The 24,536-nt window shown below is 49.3% G+C and overlaps 6 protein-coding genes across 6 annotated transcripts; 3 read left to right on the plus strand and 3 right to left on the minus strand.

Moving 5' to 3' along the window:
• Nucleotides 1–1,721: 1,721 nt before the first annotated feature.
• AO090009000478 (uncharacterized protein) lies at nucleotides 1,722–6,497 on the plus strand (the record flags this gene model as incomplete). The annotated part of the gene is made up of 4 exons (XM_023235427.1): nucleotides 1,722–1,888; nucleotides 2,006–2,108; nucleotides 2,164–5,001; nucleotides 5,067–6,497. The coding sequence occupies 4 exons, from the start codon at nucleotides 1,722–1,724 to the stop codon at nucleotides 6,495–6,497; spliced, it is 4,539 nt and encodes a 1,512-aa protein (XP_023088674.1).
• Nucleotides 6,498–7,370: 873 nt separating this feature from the next.
• AO090009000479 (putative nucleotide-sugar transporter) lies at nucleotides 7,371–8,879 on the plus strand (the record flags this gene model as incomplete). Its single annotated transcript, XM_001816883.3, has 4 exons — nucleotides 7,371–7,454; nucleotides 7,509–7,585; nucleotides 7,647–8,528; nucleotides 8,606–8,879. The coding sequence occupies 4 exons, from the start codon at nucleotides 7,371–7,373 to the stop codon at nucleotides 8,877–8,879; spliced, it is 1,317 nt and encodes a 438-aa protein (XP_001816935.1).
• Nucleotides 8,880–9,406: 527 nt separating this feature from the next.
• On the minus strand, nucleotides 9,407–11,316 carry AO090009000480 (putative sterol o-acyltransferase (APE2); the record flags this gene model as incomplete). The annotated part of the gene is made up of 6 exons (XM_001816884.1): nucleotides 9,407–9,433; nucleotides 9,496–9,537; nucleotides 9,625–9,880; nucleotides 9,943–10,647; nucleotides 10,699–11,142; nucleotides 11,201–11,316. The coding sequence occupies 6 exons, from the start codon at nucleotides 11,314–11,316 to the stop codon at nucleotides 9,407–9,409; spliced, it is 1,590 nt and encodes a 529-aa protein (XP_001816936.1).
• Nucleotides 11,317–12,175: 859 nt separating this feature from the next.
• Nucleotides 12,176–14,991, plus strand: AO090009000481 (AP-1 complex subunit gamma; the record flags this gene model as incomplete). Its single annotated transcript, XM_001816885.3, has 5 exons — nucleotides 12,176–12,185; nucleotides 12,286–12,409; nucleotides 12,463–12,651; nucleotides 12,712–14,842; nucleotides 14,896–14,991. 5 exons carry the CDS (start codon nucleotides 12,176–12,178, stop codon nucleotides 14,989–14,991), a joined length of 2,550 nt encoding a protein of 849 aa, XP_001816937.1.
• Nucleotides 14,992–20,926: 5,935 nt separating this feature from the next.
• On the minus strand, nucleotides 20,927–21,679 carry AO090009000482 (uncharacterized protein; the record flags this gene model as incomplete). The annotated part of the gene is made up of 3 exons (XM_023235452.1): nucleotides 20,927–21,198; nucleotides 21,365–21,451; nucleotides 21,589–21,679. The coding sequence occupies 3 exons, from the start codon at nucleotides 21,677–21,679 to the stop codon at nucleotides 20,927–20,929; spliced, it is 450 nt and encodes a 149-aa protein (XP_023088675.1).
• Nucleotides 21,680–22,862: 1,183 nt separating this feature from the next.
• AO090009000483 (metallophosphatase domain-containing protein) lies at nucleotides 22,863–24,040 on the minus strand (the record flags this gene model as incomplete). The annotated part of the gene is made up of 2 exons (XM_023235458.1): nucleotides 22,863–23,719; nucleotides 23,845–24,040. 2 exons carry the CDS (start codon nucleotides 24,038–24,040, stop codon nucleotides 22,863–22,865), a joined length of 1,053 nt encoding a protein of 350 aa, XP_023088676.1.
• Nucleotides 24,041–24,536: the final 496 nt, after the last annotated feature.

A 24,536-nucleotide genomic window follows, 5' to 3' on the forward strand; every position in this document is an offset into this window, starting at 1 on the left:
AACTGGGAACAACGCAAAAGTAGTATGAAATGGAAATGATCCAAATTAAAGTACCTGTGAAACCAGACGTCTTGGCTTGCCAAACCTTGCGTCCTCTCCACAAATCAGTACTCCAGTATACACCAATGAAATTCCCATCAGGATCCAAAAGAGTACGTATGTGAACAGCGTACAGCTCAATAGATGCCCTACTCAGTGTACACCACTTGAACCCTATACCACTAGTCTGTCTACTAGGGACCGGACAAAGTCACTAAGGACTGCTGGCCCGCCTTTTCGTCTCCATCCGCTCCCGTCACTACACCTCCTGCTAACACTAACTAGACTAACTTCGACCAGTAACGGGCAGATCCATAAAGGTCTGAAAGTCTAGTACCTGTTAGTCCCACACTAACCTAGGCCTGAGGCCACCATCACCACCTGCCTGCGGCCTTTAGACTTTCCCTCGTCTTCCCAACTGATCTTCAGTATCTTCTGCTCATCTCTAGGTCAAATCAATTAATTCAATCTTTCTCTCCCCTTGTTGGCTATATTGGGGTTCCTATTTTTCCCATTATTGCTTGCTGCCTTTTTTTTTTTCTTTTCTTTTCTTTTCTTGTTGCCCTTTTTGTTCTATTTTATTTTTGTTCTATTTTATATTTCTTCTTCGAGGGGTAACAACATCCTTCCGAACTTTTGTTTTCTCGTCTCCTCTCGGTTTTCGGGTTCCTCTTTCTTGCGAATTTCCCCTCTCTTCTTCCGGACCTCTTCAACAGCTGACGGTCATCATTTCTTCCATACCACAGGACTAGAGCTCTCATTGCTTGTTTTGTAAGCCCACCCTCTTCCTACTGCTTTCTACTTCCCCCTCCCCTCTCCGACCGATCGTTCTCCCTTCGTTGCTTGTGTCCAATTGATCGGTGGATACCTCTATCATTGGTGTCCTTTTTTTTTTTTTTTTTTTTTTTTTTTTTTAAAGGAAACATTTTATTGTTTCTGGCGGTGTTGAAATTACGTTCGCATTACGATCCGTCTGACCCAAACCTTTTCAGATTCACTTTAATCCTTCGTTTCTCTTTCCTTCACCTATAATTTTTTTTCCCTTTTTTTTTTTCTCTCTTTTTATTCCAACCCCCTTACCATTCTTGAAATTCTTCCGGGGCGGATCTCATAAACCGAACTCGAACGCATCCGTTCTGCAACGACCGGCGTCAGTGCGACATCCCTGTCAGTGATCCAAACCTTCGCCGGCTTAGTGTTCCCCCCCAAAGCCACTTCCCGGCTCCTGCCAACGAACCCGCTTTGACTGCACGCTGGTGCCCGAACGCCTTGTTTTCCCTGTTGTGTTGGTCTCCCGTGTTCTTGCTCTCTCTTACTCTCTCACTCAACGCTCTCTTTGTCCTACTGCTATCCTGTCTTGCGCTTGATTCTTTTCGTATCTCAGCGCGCTCAACCTCCGTACGGTGTTACGTCCCACCGCGATTCACTTCTTGGAGTTCGGACCTCCAGTGCTTTCCTTCCGCATCCCACCACTACTCGCTTTCCCCACCATCCTAAATCACGCCGCTAAGGAAATTCTGATATTGTCGATCCGGGCATAAAGTATCGCACAGGGTGAGGGTTGGTGTTCCCACCAGCGAATGCTGACGTCAAAAGAAAGCTTGCGCGGACTGCTCCTCGATCCCCATTAAGGGGGGGTTGTTGACATGAATCCCGCAAATTTTCCCAATGTCGGCGGGGGCATGCCTGGAGGAGGTAATCCGCATGGCCAAATGCAGGTTCCGCAGCAGAAGCCAGATAATCAGTTGATGATGAACTATTTGGCCCAGGCATTGCAGTCTCAGGGCACTTTTACCGGATGGAGAGCCGATGTTTCTCTCAAGGAGCGAGCTGTTAATGTATATCAGATGTAAGTGGCATGCGATATGTGTATGGTGTTGGATCAGTCGCTTGTGCCAGTGCTGGTTTACAAGGCTATGGTTTCACACTTTCCATTCTATTGCGCAGGCTGACAATGTATCCCCAGGTGGACATCCCTTCGTTTAATACAACCGCATGCCGCTCTACAGAGCTTAGCACAGGCTGCTTTAAGTTTTGAACAGAAAGCTTTTAACAATGCAAAAGAGAAGGTATGCTCTCCCGTTCGTTTGCTTATATGGCTGGCTCTTAACGTGCAAACATTAGGTCGATTACGATAAAGAATGCAACGATAAACTGGTCCATATTCGAGATACTCGGGCTAGGCAGGCGGCTGTATTACAACAGAATGGCGGCATGATGGCTCAATCCGGCCACGCGGCGGGAATGGCCGGTGTTGGACAGGCTCCGTTTCCTCAACAGATGGGCCGTCCGACACAAGCTTCTCCAATGCCTGGACAGCAGCAGATGGCCATGGGGATGAATGATCCGAGTCGTCAGGCGGCTATACAGCATCGGCAACAGCAGCAACAGCAGCAGCAATCGCAGGCAATGCTTCAACAACGAGCGCAGCCAAGACCTGGTAATGGTATACCTCTGACGGATGATCTTAGCACGCTTTCGGCTCAAGACTACGAAAATGTTTGCCGTATCGCCAACCAAATCTTATCGAAGACTTCCCAGGAAGATGTGGACAAGATCAAAATGAATCTACAGAACATGACCCCGGAGCAAAGACAATACCTTAACCGGAAGAATATGGATCCCATCACGTATTTCTTTCGCTCCCAAGCATTGACTCAACTCAGGAGACACAAACGAGCCCGACAGGAAGCGCAACAACGTGCGCAGAATGCAGGGGTTGATCCTAATAGTGCGATGATGGGAGATCCCATGATGAACGCCCAGCAACGCCAAATGTTCCAGAATATGATGAACCTTCAGCGCAATTCATTCTCAATGGGAAGTCAGCCGAATTTGGATCCGTCCTCATTCATTGGCAACGTTGAAAATATACAGGGACAACAGGCGGATGGTTTGCGCTCCCAGGAGGCAGGTCAGCTTGTGGTGCCTGCTAGTTCTTCCCAGATGAACCAACAACCATTTACAACGCCTCAGAATATGTTTCAAGTCGGCCAGGGTAACCAGACCAATATGAACGGTGCCGGCATTAGTCCTCAATTCTTCTCCCAACAGCAATTACAGACGTCACAAAATCTCCAGCAAGATCGAACGCAACAGGCACCTCAATTCCAACCACAATCGCAAGCACAAACACAAGCCCAGGCGCGCGCGCAGGCTGCTCAGAAAGCGCAAATGGCTATATCTCAAGCCGGCCAAGCCAATTCTCAAATGCAACAACAGCTGACACAGCAAAGTCCCGCCATGCCGATGCTGAATCGTCCCATGGCTCCGGGTCAGATGTCACCAGCGCAAGTGACAGCTCAAGTTCGGCCTCCGTCACGGGCTCCTGGGCAACAACCGACTGGGGTCCAGTCTTTGGGAGGACAAACGGGCATGCAGGGTCGGCCTCAAATTCCTCCTAACCTTCCGCCAATGGTTCAAGAACAACTGGCACGGATGACCCAAGAGCAGCTTACCGCGTTTTTAATGAACCAGCAGCGCCGTCCACTCAATAATCAAGCTATGGCGAGAGCAAACGCTAACCAGCAGTCCATGCCTATGCAACAGAACCTGTCACAAGCTGGCCAGGGTCAGCCTATAGTGAATGGTCAGGCGGGTAATAATCAAAATATGCGTGCCTCCCTGAATTTACAACAACAGCTCGCAGGTATGGGTGGTGCACAAGCGCCCAATCAGATGCTCCCAGGGCAACAGCAAATGACAGCCCAGCAACGGCAGCAGCAACAACAACAACAGCGTCAACACGACTTATATAAGATGCAGTTGCTTCGCCAGCAGAGTGGAGGCTTGGAAATGTCCCCCGACCAGATCAAAGACATGGATCGCTTGCCATTCCCCCCTTCAATACTTAGCAACAACCCCAACGTCCCTTCGCCAGTTCCGAAACATATAAAGACTTGGGGCCAACTGAAACAATGGGCAACTGCAAACCCTCAAGTCCTTGGGGGCATAGATCTACAAAAGTTAGTGACATTCCAGAAATTTCATTTGGCTCAGATATTGGCACAAAACAAAGAAGGTGGTCGGAATCCTGATAGTGGTGGCCAAAATCCTTGGATGCAAATGCCTTTCCAGGGGCAGCAACAGCAATTTATGAACCAACAACAGTTCCAAGCTGGCCAACAACAAGCGCCAATAAACATGCCTCCAATGCGACAGATCACTGTGCAAGATATTCAAATAGCTCGTCAGCGACTAGGAACTCAAGTGCAAAATTATACCGATGATCAGCTTCGAGAACTACTCTTTAGGAACCGACAGAAACAGTTAATGCAGCTTGCCCAGAACCGTGCTGCTCAACTTGCAGCCCAGCAAGGTCAGCAGACCCAGTCGTCTCAGCAGCCTCCGGTCACCGCGCCTTCGGCCACGCCTCAAATCAAGTCTGAGGTCCAACACCAGCAACCAACAACACAGTTGAATCAGCAGATGCAAGTGACAAAGACCCAGAACGCAACACCTGGAAAAGGCGCCAAAGGACCTGCTTCTAAGCAACCGCCGAAGAGGAAGATGCCAAATGAAGAAAGCGCGGACGCCCAGAATACCCCTGCACAAAAGTCGGCGCAGCCTGCGACTTCTCAAGGATTGTCAGGTTCTACGCCAGCACGACCTAACATGCCGTTCACTCGTGAGCAGCTGGTCAATATGACACCACAGCAACGTGCACAATTGGAGGCGCACATACGGAGGCAACAGAGCCAGAATCAAACGCGAGCTCCCATTTCGAGAACCGCTGCGGAAGAGCAATGGAACAACCTACCGGACAAGATCAAACAATGGTACACCGAAATCTTGGCCAACGCCCCATCCAATGATCCTATTTCTGTTCAACCAGAGCAAAAAGCTCAAATGGCCCAGCAACTACGGGAGTGTACGGATATGCTGGGTAGGATGGATACACTGGTCCAATGGTTTTCCAAGATTCCCAATCAGGAAAAGAATGTCAAAAGCTTATTAGCTATGGTACGTCTGAAATGCCTTTTTCCTATTTGATTAAGGAACCATTGTGCTGACCCTGTGCCATTTAGCGCATACAATTAATGAGGCAATTCAAATCTGGACCTGACTGGACGATCAATGACCATTTTACTGTCTCACCCGAGTATCTAACAATGACCACCAACTATGTTAAGAAGCTTTTCCAAGCCATGATCACCCGCGTCAGCCAACATCAAAACCAACCATCTGGACAGCGACCTAGTGTCTCTCAAGGGTCAACTAATGTGCAATCGACCGCCCAGAATAACATGCCCGCCTTAAACGCAAGCAATCTCCAGCAACTTCAACAGCAGGAGGAGGCTATTCAGCGGGCCCGAAGGGCTTCGAGCCAGACTGCTGTCTCGGCAACTTCCGCCGTACCACCGGCACCGTTTGGCGCGCCGTCTCCGCAGGGTGTACCCCATGTTTATGGACCCGGTAGCATGCCCCCTCAGGAACTAAAACTGCCTCCGCCGAAGAAGAGGAAGCAGTCTCACGCCGGGCCTACTGCCGGAACAGCTGGCACCAAATCACCGGCAACCAAACAGACTACAGCAGATGCCAAAATGGCTGCTACAGCTATGGTTGGTCCTTTCAAATGCAGTGTTCCACAGTGTCAACATCATTACCAGGGCTTTGCAACCCAGAACGCGCTGGACAAGCATGTTGAAGATACCCATAAGGTTGAAGAATCAATCGAAGATCCGCTTCAGTTTGCCCTTGACAGCTTCCGTAATCTGGTCGAGGAGGAGGACAAGGCTTCACCTGAATCTCAAGCTCCGAAGAAGAGTACTGGTAGTGCAATGGACACCCCGCAGGTGCCTCCTAAAGTGGGCATGTCCTCACCCTCCATGAAGCAAGAAGCAGGAACAACTCCAATCACCGCTGGCGCCACTCCGGTGACACGCGTGTACGGCCAGTTCGGAGCGAAACCCACTTCTCCCGCATCCAACCAGACCCCTCGTGGGCCATCAAGCAAAGTACCTTTGGCGACAGCCAAGCCTTCCGGTAGTAAGGATGGGAAGAAAGAGGCCGGCAAAGCGACCGAGCAGATGCCACCTTTAGAGCCTACCGCTGAAGACCCTTGGACATCAAGTGCTGTTTCTCTTGAGGCGATCCAGGACACATTCATGGACTTTGGAGATGACAGTGGCTTTGGTTTCGGCCCCATGGACGAGTTCATCAATGCAGACATGTTCGCCAACACTCAGTCGAAAGATACACCGGATTCGGTTGAAACCGCCATCATCACCGAGACACCTAAGGACAACGACTTACCGAAAGTCGGAGACCTGGCAGGTAAAGGTGCGGAATACCTTGAAGATAACTGGATTCCAATGGACTGGATCAATCTTCCTGGTCGGTTCGAAGATGGACCTCTCTTGAATGAGTCCTGGGAGGATATTGATTGGGACACTCTCGATCGGAGTAACGGAAGCATGAATGTTGACGATAGTGGAATCGCCATCTGTGCCATGTAAAACGGTGTTTTACGAAAAGAAGAAAAGGAATAAAAAAATTAAAACTTAATGACCATGAGCAGGTGAAAGGCGCTGCGGCTTATCTCTTCGGCATAAATACGGATGACTTATGTATATTAAGACCAGGCCAGTGTGGGGGGCCACTTGTTTATGCTTGTGATTTTGTTTTCTTTTATGTCTGTCACTCTTGTCTGTTACACCCTTGGACCACTTCGATTTCCCTGTTCATCTATAGTTGGCTTAGCCGTGGCGTTTCAAGGAGCGAGCAAAAGGTCATCTGTGAATTGTTGAAAGAGCCCTTGTTCTCTTGCTATATTTCAAATCTTCTTCTTCATTTTCTTACCCCCTTAGTCTCTTTCCAGGCGACGGAGCTATCTATTGAAAGCAAATATAATATCCACATCTTCAAAGTTTGGGTAAAGACACAAGAACATCGCAATGAAAGTCTTAGTAGAAGTTGACATGGTTTGCGGCTGTTCCATGGAACGCGGCGGTAAAGCTCGATACCAGTGGGTGTGTAAGATACGGCAGATCCCCGGGTCCACGTGCCAAGGCTCGGGGGATGATCAGCTGCTGATAAGGACGCCCCATCGCTCCCTCTCTTCTTGATTCCTCACTCTTTGTCCTCCTCCAACAACCTTATTGTCAATTTCCGAGATAGGCTGTCAATAGAAGCCTTCCTACACTGTATTGTTCATTCTATGCTATAGCGCCTAGTTTCTCAGAGGAGCATCTTGCCTACTGCTTCCAAGACTCCCCCGGATATACACGGGTCCTTATCTCTCAGCCCGCCAGCTTTCTCTCTCCACCACGACTAAGACCTTTTGATTCGGCATATTCTTTCCAGGGCACCGTAGTGCCCCGTGAGAAACCATGGCGACCAAAGCAATGATTCCGTTCCTGGTCACGATGATGCTCGTGACCGGTGTCTGCAATACCATCCTCAACAAGTACCAGGTTAGATCCCTTACCAGGTCCTGTTGTCTGCTTTCTGCTAAAACCCATGAACAGGATATGCAATGCGTGCGAAACTGTGATTCCTCGGATCCAAGTGATCGCCAGCTCTTTGAGCAGCCTGTTATCCAAACGTAGGCGTTCTCATATCATCTTCTGACTCGTGCTTCGACTTATGGTTTGGTTCTACAATAGGATTCAGATGTTCATTGGAGAAATGGGTAGCTGGCTCGTGGTCCTACTCTCATTCATTTACCAGGCATACATCTCACCGCGCTTTTCGAACCAATCATCCCCCCTTTTAGTCGGTGGCTATCACCCTGTCGCGGAAAATGACGGCATCGACGATACGGTCGAGGATAATGCGATTGGTGGGGATGACCTCCCCAATGACCCTACAAAGCCCGCGCACGCGCACGACGGGCGTATACGGCTACATGGCCGGAAGATCTTTCTTCTTGCTGCCCCGGCATGCTGTGACATCGCAGGCACCACCCTTATGAACGTCGGTCTGCTCTTTGTTGCAGCAAGTATTTACCAAATGACACGTGGTGCGCTAGTACTCTTCGTTGGGCTATTCAGTGTTCTGTTTCTCCACCGGAAGCTCTACCTTTATCAATGGATGGCACTTTTTGTGGTCGTCCTGGGAGTTGCACTGGTAGGCCTTGCAGGTGCCCTCTTTGGTGACAGCCAGAACCACGATATCACACGTGAGGATGCCATGGCAGCTGTAGCACACGTCTCGATGCAAGCCCGCGCTCTTGCAAAGACCCCTGAAGCAGTTCAGGCTATTATCGGTGTTCTCCTTATCGCCGCAGCCCAGATCTTTACTGCCTCGCAATTCGTGCTGGAAGAATGGATCTTGGAACACTATGCTATGAACCCCCTCCAAGTTGTTGGCTGGGAAGGTGTTTTCGGCTTCTCTGTAACTGTCATCGGGTCAATTATTTTATATCTGTCCATAGGCCGTACGGAAGCTGGCCGCTATGGATACTTTGATGTCAAGGAGGGATGGCATCAGGTATTCAGTAACAGAGCTATCACTATCTCCAGTGTACTGATTATGATCAGTATTGGGTACAGTCACACCCTTTACCTCCCTAGGACTTGTTGATCAAACCTAAGAGCATTGGCTAACATTTATCCTTTTACAGTGGCTTCAATTTCTTCGGCCTCTCCGTTACCCGTTCCGTTTCCGCTACATCCCGCAGCACGATTGACACTTGCCGAACACTCTTCATTTGGCTTGCCTCATTGGCGCTCGGATGGGAATCCTTTAAATGGCTTCAGGTGGCCGGGTTCGCATTACTTGTGTATGGAACCTTCCTGTTTAACGACATTGTACGCCCACCACTCAAGGCATGTCTTCCCCGTGGAGTGAGGGAGAGAGAATTGCTGCTGCCAGAAGAGCCGATCGAGCATATCTAAATTTAGAGAACGGGACATGCTATTGGCATCTCAACATCCCCACGCCCATCGTCTTGGCTCACGTCATCTTGCTTACCTTACTTTTGGATACATGGTTGGTATAAACCATTGGCGTTGCAGGCTTTCGGTCGTCCTCATTCTGTCTGGTTTTTGGTTTCTAAGAATGGTCTCGTATTATATAGGTGAACTTGGTTTACTTTCTTGGGCTTTGTATGCGATCGTATTTAGCTCTTATCAACGAACGCTTGAAGGCAAATAGAAGAGGGAAACAAAAAATAATAGTCACAGCCCGGTCTAGCGTAAATAACATACTCTAACATCACGAAAATCTAAGTCCAATCGCAACGACGAAACATTAGCACAAAAGACAATGACAAGTAGAAAGCCACTATCCTATCCATACAAAGAGGAAAGGCCCACTCAATATACAATCTAAATCAGAGTATATATGTGTATATATATCGCCGAGTCCCGGTATTATATAGTACAGATCAAAAAATCTTGTAGTCTAATAGAGATGCATTTCTCTAAACGAGAACGTATAGTGCACACATCTGCCAAGAGACATTTATTAGTTGAGTAATAGAGATAGAGAAGTTGTGGGTGGTGTACTCACACAAGCGAGACCGAAGATCATCGACAGCCAGAAGAATATGTTCTATTGCATATATTAGACGTGCCCATTTCTCTTCTTTTGTTCCTTTTTCTTTCGTTCTGGTTCGGTAGGGGAGTAGTTGGTGCTTACTCTGAGGGTCGTCTTCCCCCGGAAGTACTTGGATTGCTGGACTGCCACAATAGGCAATTGGAGCATCATAGCGACGAATCCATAGCCGCGGAGTTTCTTGGTAATGCAGCTCATCACTAACTCGTGGGCGATAGAGCTCACGAGGAAGGTGATGAACATGGCGACTGACTGAGAGAAGCGGGTCTTGGAGGGGAAGTAGACATGCCGGCGAAGGAAGTGATGAACCGGAATGTTCCACTCGCGCGAGAATTCAAGCCTGGGCGAATATGTCAGTTGGTCAGGTCCGGGTGGGATTCTGTATTCATTATGTATACGTACCAATCGCATGAGTTCCACCAGTCCGAGTAAAAGTGACGATCGGCGAAACAGGTGATCTCCGCAAATGCACCCAGCACATATTCGAATATAACCAGGAACACGAGCAAAAACGTGATCATAAAGGGAAACATAAGCATATTGATTGTTTCCGCGAGGATCAAGGCTTTATCCGCTGCGCTCTGTTTCAAATGCAACTGGGTATTGGCCTCGCTCAGGACTGGGAGGATGAACTCTTCACTTGTGAGGGTCAACAGGAAGATACACCCAAAGACGGCACACGTTTTCAGGCCGATCTCTGCCCATGATCGCTCCTTGCTGCGAGGATATTCCAACTCGTAACAGAGGGTAGGGCAGAAAGTGAAATCGACGTAGTTGGGGAGTGTAAGGTTTTGCGGATATGTGACATGGCCTAGCGGCGAGGTCAATTCGGTCGCCAAATCTTCGCGCAGCTCTTGAATCGATTCTGATCGTGAATGGCTACTACGCCGCTGCGTCGGAGGCCGACGGGGTGCTGGGTCAGGATACCGGTCGACAGCTGCATCTATTGACACAGACCCAGGGTTATCAAGTGCGGACAAGCGGCGCTCGGTCTCGCTGAGATGCCCATTATAGAATGCATAAGAGTGTATCTTCATCAAAAAGGTTAAGGTATGCAGAGTAAAGAATACCTGCGCAGTCCAGGTCCAGCGCAACATAAATGGCCAACTAATTGTTTGATTAGCTCTTAGTCCTAAGCGGAGTTATAGTTCGACTCACTTAATCCACAGGATCAGCCAAGCTGCTTCGAAAATGCTTTGTACTATCATGCCCCCTCTTCCCCATCGCAGCCACCCATTACTGTTCCTGTAAAGGCGGTGGAGCGGCAAGACTGCTGCACTACTCACCACCATGGCGAGGTCGCTGAACCCCATTGCCCAGACATTTGCCGTCAGGAGACTCCATACTCTCACCCGCAGCGGGGAGCCGGTATCCTTTACATTCCGAAGCGCGGTAGTGGCCACCATGATAAACAACCCAATCCAAAACAGTGTGAAGAAGCCGCGGAAGTTATGATAGTCGCTCCTCGGATCGAAGTGAGATACGCGCGGAATATAATCAATGGTATAGAACAGTCGATTCCGGGCTCTAGCTTGCTTTCTGGCGTGCGATATAGACTGAATAGATGGAGGGGCATCTTCGGCGACAGGGGTTGAACGTCCACTGGCATGCAGCTGTTAGACTCATGGGAAATGGGAATCGGCTCAACGGTCTCACCTACCTCGAGTCAAGAGAACTTTTCTCCAAGGAGAGATTGGCAGGATCGTCAAGTTTCTTCAAGATAGCCCGTGGCCGCAATAGCGGGGAGCCATTACTCTGTGATACTGCAGAAGACATCCTCGCGGAGTCAGGAGTGCTAGATGTCATATACACTTTTCTCACATTTGTTCCGTGAAACTAGCAGAAGCGCTCTAAAACAGAAGGGCCAGTCTAACTTAATATAAGATCTCTCAAGGTTTCGGTGAACAGATGGAAAGGATTGTCTCGAAGGACACTTGTACATCCAGGAGAAGGTGGATCCTTCGTCAAAAATAGTTGTCGACAAGGTAGAATGATTTGCGCAGGGACCAATTTTTAAAAGGGAGAAGATGGTCGGAGTCGCGGATCAGCCGGGCATCGGACCGCGACAAGTGTTTCCTATACCATTGGCATCCAACATTTGCAACGAATTATGCAGAGAACAAGGCACATCGAGCGGAGATCATGGGGGGCCGTAGAGCCTCTGAGTAGGAAAAGTTACGTATTTCTGTACGGAGTAACTTGGAAACCCTCACGTCATGCCGTCCACCTGATCCCGGGCCTCGGAACCGCGGTACCGCCGAAGTACGTACCTTATAGAGCGGTGCGGACGGGATAACGATACGAATACGATACGGAGTACATTTTTTATGACCTGCAGTTTCAGGCCGTCGAGAATCAGATTTCCAAGCCATCGGATCACGTGGAGACGTCCACGGCACGAGGGGCCCTAGACTCAAAGGGGGGAAGCGCCAAGACGGACAAGTCGCAGAGGACGGGCGAGGCTCAACCTACCGACGCCGTTACTGCTACTATTATTGTTTAGACGCTTTTCATCTGGCCCTGGAGTTGCGTGGACTGGTTTCTTCGCATTACTCTCTTCTCCTCCGTTTCTTCTTTTGTCCCCCTTCATTTCATCCCCCTCCTTAATACCCCGTCGGGGGTCCCTGTGGCCGCCATGACATCCCGTAAGTCGTGTCCATTGCTAATGGAACCCCCCACACTGGCATCCCCTTACCTGGCAACTTAGTTGCTAACAATTCTTTCTCCGCCGCCTAATATTTATAGTCAAGCAATTCATCCGAAATGTACGATCTGCCAAGACAATCGCCGATGAACGGGCGGTGATTCAAAAAGAGAGCGCGGCCATTCGTGCGTCGTTCAGGGAAGAGAGCCATGATTCGGGCATACGGTCAGCCATTCACGCATTCATCACCTGAACCGACATCTCATACCCATTGACAGGAGAAACAATGTTGCCAAGTTACTTTATCTTTTCACCCTCGGTGAGCGGACGCACTTCGGTCAGATCGAATGTCTGAAACTGCTGGCGTCCCACCGCTTCGCAGACAAGCGATTGGGATACCTGGGTACTATGCTGTTGCTAGATGAGAATCAAGAAGTGTTGACACTGGTGACAAACTCGCTAAAGAAGTAAGTTACAATCCGAATGGATAATACGCTTCATGGATCTTCCCCGCTAATATATCACAGTGATCTTAACCATTCCAACCAATATATCGTCGGACTTGCCCTTTGCGCCCTGGGAAATATCGCCTCCGTCGAGATGTCCAGAGATCTGTTCCCGGAAGTCGAGTCTCTTCTTTCTACCGCAAATCCATATATCAGGAGGAAGGCGGCGCTGTGTGCTATGCGGATATGTCGCAAAGTGCCAGACCTGCAGGAACATTTCTTAGAGAAGGCCAAGACCCTCTTGTCAGACAGGAACCATGGCGTTTTGTTATGCGGCTTGACCTTGGTAATAGACATGTGCGAAGCGGAGGAGGCTGAGGAAGGACAAGAAGGCGTGATCGAGATGTTCCGACCTCTGGCTGGTGGTCTCGTACGGGCTCTAAAGGGATTGACAACCTCCGGATACGCCCCGGAACATGACGTTTCTGGAATCACGGATCCCTTCCTTCAGGTCAAGATCTTACGCCTCCTTCGAGTACTAGCAAGAGGAGACGCGGCAACAAGCGAACTGATTAACGACATTCTGGCCCAGGTGGCTACCAATACTGATTCGACAAAGAACGTCGGCAACGCTATCCTCTACGAGGCCGTCCTCACCATCCTTGACATTGACGCTGATTCGGGTCTAAGAGTCCTAGGCGTCAACATTCTCGGAAAATTCCTCACCAATAAGGACAACAATATTCGTTACGTGGCTCTTAACACGCTGAACAAGGTTGTCGCGATCGAGCCCAACGCTGTGCAGAGGCATCGCAACACCATCCTGGAGTGTCTCCGCGATCCCGATATCAGTATCAGAAGGCGAGCCCTTGACCTTAGCTTCATGCTGATAAATGAAAGCAACGTCCGTGTTATCATCAGAGAGCTTCTTGCTTTCTTAGAAGTCGCGGATAACGAGTTCAAGCCTGCGATGACTACTCAGATCGGCATTGCTGCCGATCGCTTTGCGCCGAACAAACGCTGGCATGTTGACACGATCCTCCGGGTCCTCAAATTGGCTGGTGCCTATGTCAAAGAGCAGATCTTATCCTCCTTTGTGCGTCTCATTGCGACTACCCCAGAATTGCAAACCTACTCCGTGCAAAAGCTCTACATGTCGCTGAAAGAAGATATCTCGCAGGAGGGTCTCACTCTTGCTGCAACTTGGGTTATTGGAGAGTACGGCGACAACCTTCTTCGGGGTGGTCAGTACGAGGAAGAGGAGCTAGTCAGGGAGGTCAAGGAAAGTGACCTCGTTGATCTATTCAACAATATTCTCAACAGTACATATGCAACACAAACAGTGGTCGAGTACATTACCACTGCTTCGATGAAGCTTACCGTGCGCATGTCGGAGCCAGCTCAAGTCGAACGCCTCCGCCGCTTCCTGAATAGCCGAACTGCCGACTTGAGCGTGGAAATCCAGCAACGAGCTGTGGAGTACACCAATCTTTTCGGCTACGACCAGATTCGTCGAGGTGTTCTGGAACGTATGCCACCTCCTGAGATTCGTGAAGAACAGAGAGTCCTGGGTGCTCCGACAAAGAAGCGTCAGAGCAAAATCCTCAAGGACAAGACTAAGAAGGCTGCCAAACCAGCCGAACAGGATATGCTCCTTGACCTCATGGGCGGTGATGCTCCAGCAACCAGCCCAACTGGCAACGGATCCCAAAATACAGCCGACCTGCTGGCAGACATTCTCGGCGGGGACTCAGGGCTCTCGTCCCCTGCCCCTCAGCCGGCGCAGAAGCCGGCGCAGAAGCCGGCGCAGTCCAACACAGCTGCCATCATGGATCTGTTTAGCTCTAATGGAAACACCCCGTCGCCCCGTCCAGCTGAGCCGGCGTCGTCGTCTATGGACCTCCTTGGAGGCCTTGGATCCGCCGCACCTGCGGCTTCCACCCCTCCACCCTCGGCACCCGCTGCCCCTGCTCATACTGCATTCAATAAGAACGACCTCTCTCTGACTTTGCAGGTCCAGCGGGGCAGCAGCGGCAATGCACAGATCCAGGCTCGTTTCCGAAACTCCTCGAACTTCACTAGCTTCTCCGGTGTTGGACTACAGGCTGCGGTACCCAAGAGCCAACGGCTTCAACTCAGCGCAATCAACAAGCCCGACCTCGAGGCCGGTGAGGAAGGTATTCAACTCCTAAAGGTCGCCTCTTTAAATGGAGTAAGTTTTTATCCAGTCCCCACCCATCTCTCGGTATACTAACAGTACCCAAGGCTCTCCCACCCAAACTCCGCCTCCGTCTGCGTATCACATACTCCAAGGACGGATCAGATCCCGTGACAGACCAGGTCGACTGGACCGAGCCGTAAACCGATCGATCTTCATACAAAGGATGGCTCCCCCACGCCTTCCCCTGTCAAAGGACATCAATTGACAAACCAACGCCCTACTTTAATTATATCACATCCCTTTCCCCATTTCACCCCGTTACCTAGATGGTTATTTACCTTTTTGAATGTAACTGCTCTCCAGCCGCATGGAGAAAAAGGAAACTTCTTTAGAGATAAGCCTAAGGGCCCTTATACGTATGAGCTCCAATTGAGCGAGAATGATGGAAAGCTGTCATGCACTCATACCCAATTGATTTTCCGTCATCTTTATCACTCATTTCACTTTTCTGTCGTCCGGTTTCGTTCCATTTTCGTGTAAATGTTTGTTTGTGGGTAAATCAGGGGAAGAATTTGATAATTGTATGTATTTACATTCGGTTATAATGAGGATAGAATCAATTGATTTTCAATCAATAGTATATTGTCGGTGAATTTGTTGATGGGCTGCTCGTATGTAAACGTATTTTATGTAATACGGAGTACAATGCGGGGTATGAGATATATATCACAGTGCATATTCAATCTGAATTAAACCTACAAACCAACATATACGACTATAAGAAATATCAAGCCAAATACAGTCTATGACTTATCAATTTGTGAACAAGTGTCCATGTGAAAAAAAACAATTGATATGCTATGTGCCAATTCCCAGACTATGTAAATCCTCCCAAGCTGATTCATCAGTCATGATCGTCAATCGTCATTTACTCCGACATTCCCCTTGATAAATAAAATGGATGATCAATACTCATCACAGTGTCCCATCCGTACGCCGATATGATTCAATAAAAAATGATTGTAGTAATAGCAAAACAAGAAATGTGGATCGTGGTCATAAAAGAACATATATGCCTGCGGTTTAGTGGATCAGAGCCTGGCCCGTTTCTGAGCGTGAAGGCATAGTAATGATATCTTAAAATGTGCGAAGAACAGAAATATGTCGGCATCTATTGAGTGCTGACAGACACCTTGTAGGTTATTCTGGTACATTGTTGGATATCATTGAGCATTTCTGATATCAACTGCAATTGAGCCGCCTAAATGCTAGTAAAAAGGCTCTGGGCCACTGAAAGAAAGACGAAGAATTGAGAATGAATGTACCAAGTGCTGTGTTCCAATGAATACTTTGGAACGAGTTACTGTCGTTATCATGGGTTCGTTAAGTGTAGGTGGACTGGCGTCTTCCGACAGGTGGGGGGTGGTAGCTGTCGTAGTGGTGACGAGAATATTTGTCCGGCCCGATTTCGCGGGCATATTTAAACTCCTTCTCCTTGAGACGAGAGCTGTAGTCCACTTCGCCGAACAACTGTCTGCTGGACGATTGCCTAGAGGTCTCTGGCCGTACCTGTTCGTAACGCTTGGACGGCTCTGGGGTATAAGCGTAAGTACTACTCCGAACCGGTTTCGGTGGGGCGCGAGGCAGACGTTCTTGAGGCGACAAGTATGTTCTGGAGTGTCTCGGAGATGGGTGAGGCTGTGACGGCATGCCTGGTTCTACTAGAATAGTCTCCGGCTCGTTGACAAGCTTGTCGTTAAAAACCTTATAGCGTGCCGACATCTTAGGAGGGTTTTCTCCGGCTGCCATCTCCGGAGTACCCGGACTTGAGTATCCTGAATCCGACTTATCCACGCCTCTTACTTTCGCAGTACGCGATGGTGGGTCAGAATACACCATGCCTAAAAGTACCGGATCCGAACGACTACTGCCTTCCCGTTTTGATCGGGAATAAGAAGCAGTCGCGGATCGCGAGGGCTGGAGGGAAGGCCGGACAGATGAAGGGACTTTCATCCCTGAAGCAGTGGCGGAGGTTGGCATGGGTGGGACCTTGGCTTCATAACTGCGGGATGGACGATCGTAAGACTCTAGATCCTCGTATGAGCCGTGGCGGGAGGTATCAGGTCGCACGCTTTCCGTGGACCGTTTTGACCTACCGGCGCGCCGGGAGGAGGAAGACTCTGGGTCAGCCGATTCGTAGCCCCGACGTTGATTGGGGGAGCGGGAAGAACGTTGTCTAGGTTCACGCTCCACAGGGAGCGTCCCTTTGGAGCGGCGAATGTAGTTTTCGGCCGTGGAATATTGTTTCTCGTGTTTATCCCATTCGTCAGAGTAATCCTCCTCATACCGTCGCTCGGAGCGGCGCGAAGATTCCGCTTGTTTGGTCTTCCGAGATGACGGTTCCCGACTCCGGGTCGACGGACGCTTCACGCGTACCCAAACGGACGACGCGCTCGAATCGGAGGCATCGTCTTCGGACCCGGCGTAGGAAGCATACATCTTCTCGTAAGCTTCCCGTCGCCGTTCCTTGGTACGGTACTTGGCCCGGTCCGTGTGGGTCGTTTTGGAGCTGCTGCGCGCCGTATCTTTCGATGGGTGGGGAGAGCTGACAGGAACACTCTTAGTTTTCTTCTTTTCCTCCGATGCTCTCGTCCGTTGTCGCATCCCAAACTCATCGTTCTTGCGGGGCGTCGATCGTGATTCCTTTGTAAACCGAACGTCGTCGTATACATCGGCTGGTGTTCTCTCTTCGTAGATACGTCCATCCCGATATTCGCGGACCGTGCTACTCCGTTGAGCGTAGGACGTCGAACCGCCCGCGGTTGCGTTACGCGCCGCCATTTCCCTCCGGAGCTCATTGATGCGAACCTTCTGGTCATATTTCTGTCTCTCCGTGGGATCCGATAGGATCTCGAAGGCCTTCTGGACATTCTGGAACATCTCCGAAGAGTTATTCCCGACCTTATCTGGATGATGCTTGAAGGCTAGTTCCCGACGGGCGGTTTTGAGATCTGCTAGGGTCGCATCTTTCTGGACGCCTAAAACAGCATATGGATCGAACTCTGGTGTGGACGACATGGTTTGGACAACTCAATGAATACATAAATTGATCATCCAAACTTGTTTCGTTGGAAAGGTATATAGGTAAATGATGGTTGAATTGGAGAGGGGGTGTAGGTGCGGGGTGAAATCGAAATCGGGGTTAATGCGTATGCGAGTTAATATATGTTTAGTGTTGCTGGTCGGTGGCGTTGCACACCAGTCTGGGCATAAAATAAGGAGATGCCTGGGAGAACAGAAGTGTGTGGGCTGAATGAATGAATGCAAGTGACGTGGATTGCTTGTGATAATCAGTTCATCGTCAAAAGCGATTTGACTATGACCAATTCATCGAGAATGCCGGCGAAGCCAAGAGAAGTTGATTAGCAGATCATAGGTAAGACAGCAACCATGCAATGTGACAGTTTGATGATAGGAGAGACAGTAAGGGGGGTGGAGGAGATTCAGGAAGAAAACGGAGAAAGGGAGCGGAACAAGTAAGTACTAAGTAATGAAGTACTGGCCGTCAGCCCAGGAACCAAGAGGCAAAAATGGGACCGGCAATTCCCAGGCACAGCGGATTGGATTGTTGTTTGGTTGCAAGGTAAACTTTCACCAAAGATCGGTAACGTACGGTACCAAGGCACGGTTCCACCGTATCAGAGACTTTGGTTTTCCCTTGCGGGAGAGGCAAGCCGAGGGGCAAATGGGGAAAAATCCAAGATAATTAGATAAAATAAAATAGATAAAATAAATAGAATAAAAAAATAAAGAAAAATCCCAAGGCTCAGGCCCAAGGACACTGCGCCACGATACTCTAAAAGTAGAACAGCGTAAGTTGGAAGATAGAAGCAACAAGAAGGGAATAGTTCAAATGCAATGAGATGAACTGGCACCACGTTGAGTCAGGGCTGAGTGATAATGAGCGATAATGATGGAGAAAATTCCATAGGAAGTCACGGGGTGATGCTCGATGATGCCACCCAACGTCAATTCCAACTGTTGTACTGTACTCGACCCAGAATATCTCTCTCTCTGTAAGGTTGTTTCGGGCAACAATGGGGAGAAAAGGCAGTGATAAATCGGCTTGTTTCTCACTCGGTATTTCCTTTTCCTTTTCTTATTTCTTTTCTTTTCGTTGTTCTTCTTCTTTCAAAATAGTCTCCTCCCTGCGTTAGGTATGATGTTCACAGTTGGGTTCCGCAGTAGCGGTGAATGGAATGAATTGGTAGGCGGAGCAACAGAAGGTAATATTATGGAGACTCCCTTTCCCACGACACGTTTAAGGCCCGCTTTTGTTTGAGACGTGAGGGAATTGGGGTCAACGAGAGTAGAAGGATTGCACTCGTGATGGTGGTCAATCGCGATAATAAAAAGGACCAAGAATAAATATCGGATTCAACAACAATGGGAATAGTCAATGCCCGGCAGTTATAAAGAGCGGTCAATAGACAATTGTTCTATAGAATCAATCAATGATTCTGAATCTATCTCAAGGAAGCGATGAATAATACGGTTTCACAAGTGAATAATTCAAGGAATTGGCTCGATCTGAAGATCAAACACCTCATGGAGAGGAGTGGTTAGAGTCGTAGAGCTGAGATGCGGATCTAATGGCGATACAAATACCCAGTGGGAAAGCTCTCGAAACGTCCACCTCCGGATAAAGTAATCTCATAGGAGGGTCGAGAGGCTTCAAGTGTAATACTGTTTGACTAGATTTCACCTATCACCCTTTTCGGAAGTACTACACCTAGGTCATCGCGTTTGATCCAGCTTACATCCTTGCATTCTCACTCGCTCCGAGAGAAGGCAGGGCTTACTCTTTGTCTGGTTCAGGAGTGGGAGAGTCACGACACCTTCTATTGCTTAGTACTAAAGCCACGCTGGGTTTAGTGTCTTCCGCGAAGAACATGTGTCTGCAGGACAGAAAGGAATTCCTGACCTTCTCTTCTGATCATTGAATTTGCCGAAACCGTTCGACTGATGGCAGATGAGCACGGTCGTCCTGTCACCCGTCTGGTCTACCCACCCCTATTTGATTTGACCTATGCTTCTCGATTTTCCACGGATCAATGCTGGATTTCCATCCCATACGCACCAATCAAATAATTCGGCGACCTCAGCGTCGATTCTCGAATGGATCAATCCTGGATCATTCTGACTCTGACCACCAACTCGGGGCCGACCAGTGAAAAGAAGAAGGTGGTTCATTGACAACGACAACGTAAAAACCCCGCACTAAAGGCGACTCCAGTCAGTGACGCTGACTCGTTGTGACTTACACCTTAGTTGCATTATGGTCCAGGGATGGACACACCACTTCGCTTTCAAATCTCTTTTCCTATAGGTTACGGTGTCCCCATTTCTGTTGCCTTCACCGGGAGGGGAATGCTGTCCAATCATTGGACATCGTCTCCATGCAAGTCCATCTGGTCCGCCTCACCAGGGATCATGGATCATGCTGCGGCTTCTGCAGTTGCGAATTGGCTCAGGGTCATTTCTCTACTTTCCCCTTTTCATCTTTCCCTACAGCTTGCATGTCAACCAATGTGGAGAATGTTCACTTCATGGCGCCGAAGGTTTTCTCGGCTCTATGCAGCGTTGCCCACCCCCTTCTCTCCCCAGACAACGCTGTACGTACATACTTCGTGCCTGGAGGGGTATCCACGGTTGTAGCCACACGATCCGAACCCAGGCTCGTGTGAAACCGTCCCATGGTTCAATACCGGCAGGTTCCGCAGCGAGGAAATGGTACATCACGTAACTGATATGACTGATAACACTAGGTACAACTGTATCGACCTTTTACTGCTAGAGAGAAAGAATACAATGCTAGATTACATGCAAGCAAGCGTTCCTTACTCGGCGGTTATGTTGTCACAAGATTTTACCTCTATCACAAATCTCTAGCGGCAAAGGCATCGCACAGTGTCAAATGTCGATCTATCACTTTGTTTTTTTACCAACGGTGAGACCTACCGAAACCAACCAACCAAATAAAAAAGGCTGTCGTAATGTAGCTATTTATTATTCATCACTCGATCTCTGGGATGCTTCCGCCAATCTGACTATACGATAGCTGTCAGACTACCTTTACTTCCCGGTCATGGCTGTGGCACAGGCCGCCGAAGCCTTGCGAAAGAGATCCTTCTCGAAATGCGTAATTGGGTCCCTGGCTGCAGTCATCTGCACATGGAGCCTGTTACACAGAGCGTCCAACCAGCTCAGCCGCTCTTCATGCAATGATTGTCCCGACATTAGGCTCGTTTCTGCTTCATCTCCCCGAGCCAGCGCATCCAATGATGGCTCCAGGTTTTCTGGACCTTCAGACGGTGTAGATCCCCCAAGCTTTCCGATGGAAATACCTAACAAAGTAAGAATGATGCTGAAACCTTATCCGAAGTAAACATGCGAGATTGTAGCTTTCATTTCGAGGAATCATTGGCCATCCATTCTTCAGGCTTGGAAGAGTGCAGGGGATGAAGCAACGGATTGCTGTTCCGATGCACAATTAATCTGTCTGCCACTCACCGACCGACCACCACCTATGCCTGATGACTGAGTCTGATTTGAAGCCGTCGTGTTGGACAGCGCTGCTGACCCGGGTGATCGGCGTACCTGACTGGCTTACGTTATCGGATACATAACCTGATATGGGGGGGGGGATGCTCGTTCTCTTCGTGCCTCGTGGGAGTGTGATGGTGAGTTTCGTACGATCATCGTCACTCTGATCGGTATTAATACTGTCACCGTACCAATGATGTTGGTCGGGACTAGTACCAAGGACATTTTGAATCTTATCAAGATACCCAGTCGGCGGCTAGAGATCGACTCCACTGGCCCCATTTCACTAATGGTCTTGTGAACAACGGAAATATTCAGGGTTAACGCGCCAAAGCGCCAAGTGGCGCCCCATGTAACTGTATTGGGTACTCCCATCTTATGGTATTAGTTCAGTTACCGTACCTACGCTGTGACTAAGCGTTTGGGACAACACCCCTCTTTAGTCACCTTCATCCAACTCAGCATGTTCCATTGAGTGGGAACAGGACCCTCTACGATGGTTCATGTGAATTATTCCTTCCTGCTCGAAGAGTCAAGTTTCATCTACAAAGAACAAAGAACAGGTCTCCAGGGCAATGCATCCCTGCTGGTTAACCACCCCTCATTAAGTCGGATGCGATACAGCACAGAGTACGGAGTAGGATTAAGGTAGTCAAGGATCCCACGTTTATGCTAACCATCCAGAAAGATGCTGTCCAGCTTCTAGCCATGGTTCGATTCTGGATTACACACCTTGTGGCTGATTTAGTCAACGACCGTCACTTCCTGATAGGAGAAATACCTGGAGTGCAGATGACTCGGTTATCTCCTTCCCTCTGGAAGTTGCCTTTCTTTGTTCATCTTGTGCTACATTGTCGAGGTGTTGGATGTGAGGTTATTTCGCGCATAAATCGGAAGCTAGAATGTGGCGAATGATTTCAGTGGCTATGCTTTGTCTTCTTGATTTTTATTGTTCTAGATTTCTTGATTTATGTATTTTCTTTTTTGTTGTTTGGGACCTAAAGAATCCGTTTCGATTTAGGCATATACCTCAGTGACGATATGGCACAGGGAGGGGTGAAACTCCAGCCAACTTAATGCACCGGTTGCATACCCGTGCCTATCCCCATGTAACAGTACCCTCCATGATGTAATACACACAAAAACAAACAACCTCCCATTAAACTATCAGGCAGGAAGGCAATGGCGCAAGAAAGAGTAGCTCCCCCTTTGTTCCAAGGCAGCCGTGCATGTTACCCCGATTTAAAGAGCGAACCATACGTCAAGGATAGGTCAAAGTTCAAGCTATCTGCTACCAGACAGACAGCACTGGGAAACCAATCGCTGCGTTGTCTCGAACGAGTTTGAGGAATCGACACAGAAGGACAAGTTTCGGAACCCTTGCCGATGGCGCGCGATCAGTGAGTAGATACATTAATTGGCACTGGGCGATGTATCTCGCAGTGGTTGGCCAGTCCACGGCAGTTCACTCTCGCCATACAGGGAGCTCCAAGTCCACAACGATGGGATGATTGAACCGTTTCCCTCCGCGATGAGGCCAGCTTGTCGCCATGATCGCCGCGTTAACGATGCAGGTTTCTCGTCGACGCGAACGATCGTTCAGTGGGTCACTTGGGCATTCGTCTGGTCTTAATCGAGGATATGACGTTGTAGATTCCTCGACATCATCAGCAGACGAGAGGATCAGGGTATTCTGCGCTGGAGGGAAAAGCGCGCCTTGATTGTTCTTCTCGTCGTCGAAAAAGCAATCGTCATTCTCTAATCGCTGCGCTTTCTTGCCCGTCAGGTCGATCAGACTTTGCTTCTTACTTCCCGGTTCAGGCAACGCCCCGCGAATAACCTGCTCTGACCCTGTCAACGGCGACAGTGGCCATCGTACTCGCTCATAGCCTCGCGACTCGTGGACATGGCCACAGATCGCCAGAGAAGGACGAACTCGAGCCAGCGCCTGACGCAGGGCCTCACACCCAACGGAACCACCGGTCGCTCGGCGGTCGCAATGGGAATGAGGCGGCGTGTGCGTAACAACCAAATCGGTGTCCAATGGGATGCGGCTCCAGAGCGCAGCGGCGTCGACGGATTCGTATCCCCATGCCCAGGTCCCGGGTGATTGGGAGAAGGGCGATCCGAATACTTTAAAGATGGTGTTTGGGCCGTTGGGCCGGGTCAAGCGGACTAGTGCTGACTGGTGCCTGAGGAACACAATCGAAGACGATGCAGTTACCACTTCGATGCATTTCTGGGGATCTTCTAGACGCTGATTATGGAATTTGGGGCCGTGTTTGGCGTAGAAGTTTGGGTCTAGTGTGATGTCGTGATTGCCTGTGGATTTAACCTGATTTAGTAATTTATTCGTAGCAAGGCTGAGTTCCTGAGAGGGGAAAAAACAGTGTTGGTAAATATAGCCTGCGCAGGGCTGAGGCTGAGTCTGGGGCAGTAGGACTAACCACAGATTACTATTTTGACCTCGAAATCAGCCGCGGCCACCCAGTTGATGGTTTTGCGCAGCTCGGTTATGCTCCCTTGGTTTGTTAGGTCGCCTGCGTGGATGAGGACGTCGCCTGCTGGGAGTTTGAAGCCGGCTTCGGCTGGGGTGTAGCCGTGGGTATCGGAGACACAGACGAAGCGCGTCTTGCGGCGCATATTTCCATTGTGGAATCTTGGCTCCCGATGTAGCTGAATGAGAGGCAGTGAGGATACACTTTCCAATTCACGAAGGATTAACTATGAGAGACTGATTTTGATAGTGATGATTAACACGGGACCCACAAAGCAATGCTTGAATGAAATTGCCATAACATCATACTAAGACGATATCTACTATGGGTCCGAAGATAAGATATTTTGTACCACCCATTTGAGCTAGCTCAATAAAAAAGAACTCCCTCCACGCAAATTTGACAGGTCCATGTTGGTCGTAAAAAATCTGGCCACTGGGGACAAAACCGAACAGACCCAGTCTAGAACCCGCGGGCCAATCAATCCTGGTGGACGGGTGACAAAGAGAAAGCCGGCCATTCCGATAGTGGAGACAAGGTGACCTTAAGTCATGACCACCTTCAATTCCCACTACTTACGTAGTACGTACGGAGTACATTCTTCTCTCCTGTCAGACTGGCGATCTCCCGATCCTGAAACA

This window comes from Aspergillus oryzae, chromosome 1 (assembly GCF_000184455.2).
Source record: "Aspergillus oryzae RIB40 DNA, chromosome 1".
Lineage (NCBI taxonomy): Eukaryota > Fungi > Ascomycota > Eurotiomycetes > Eurotiales > Aspergillaceae > Aspergillus > Aspergillus oryzae.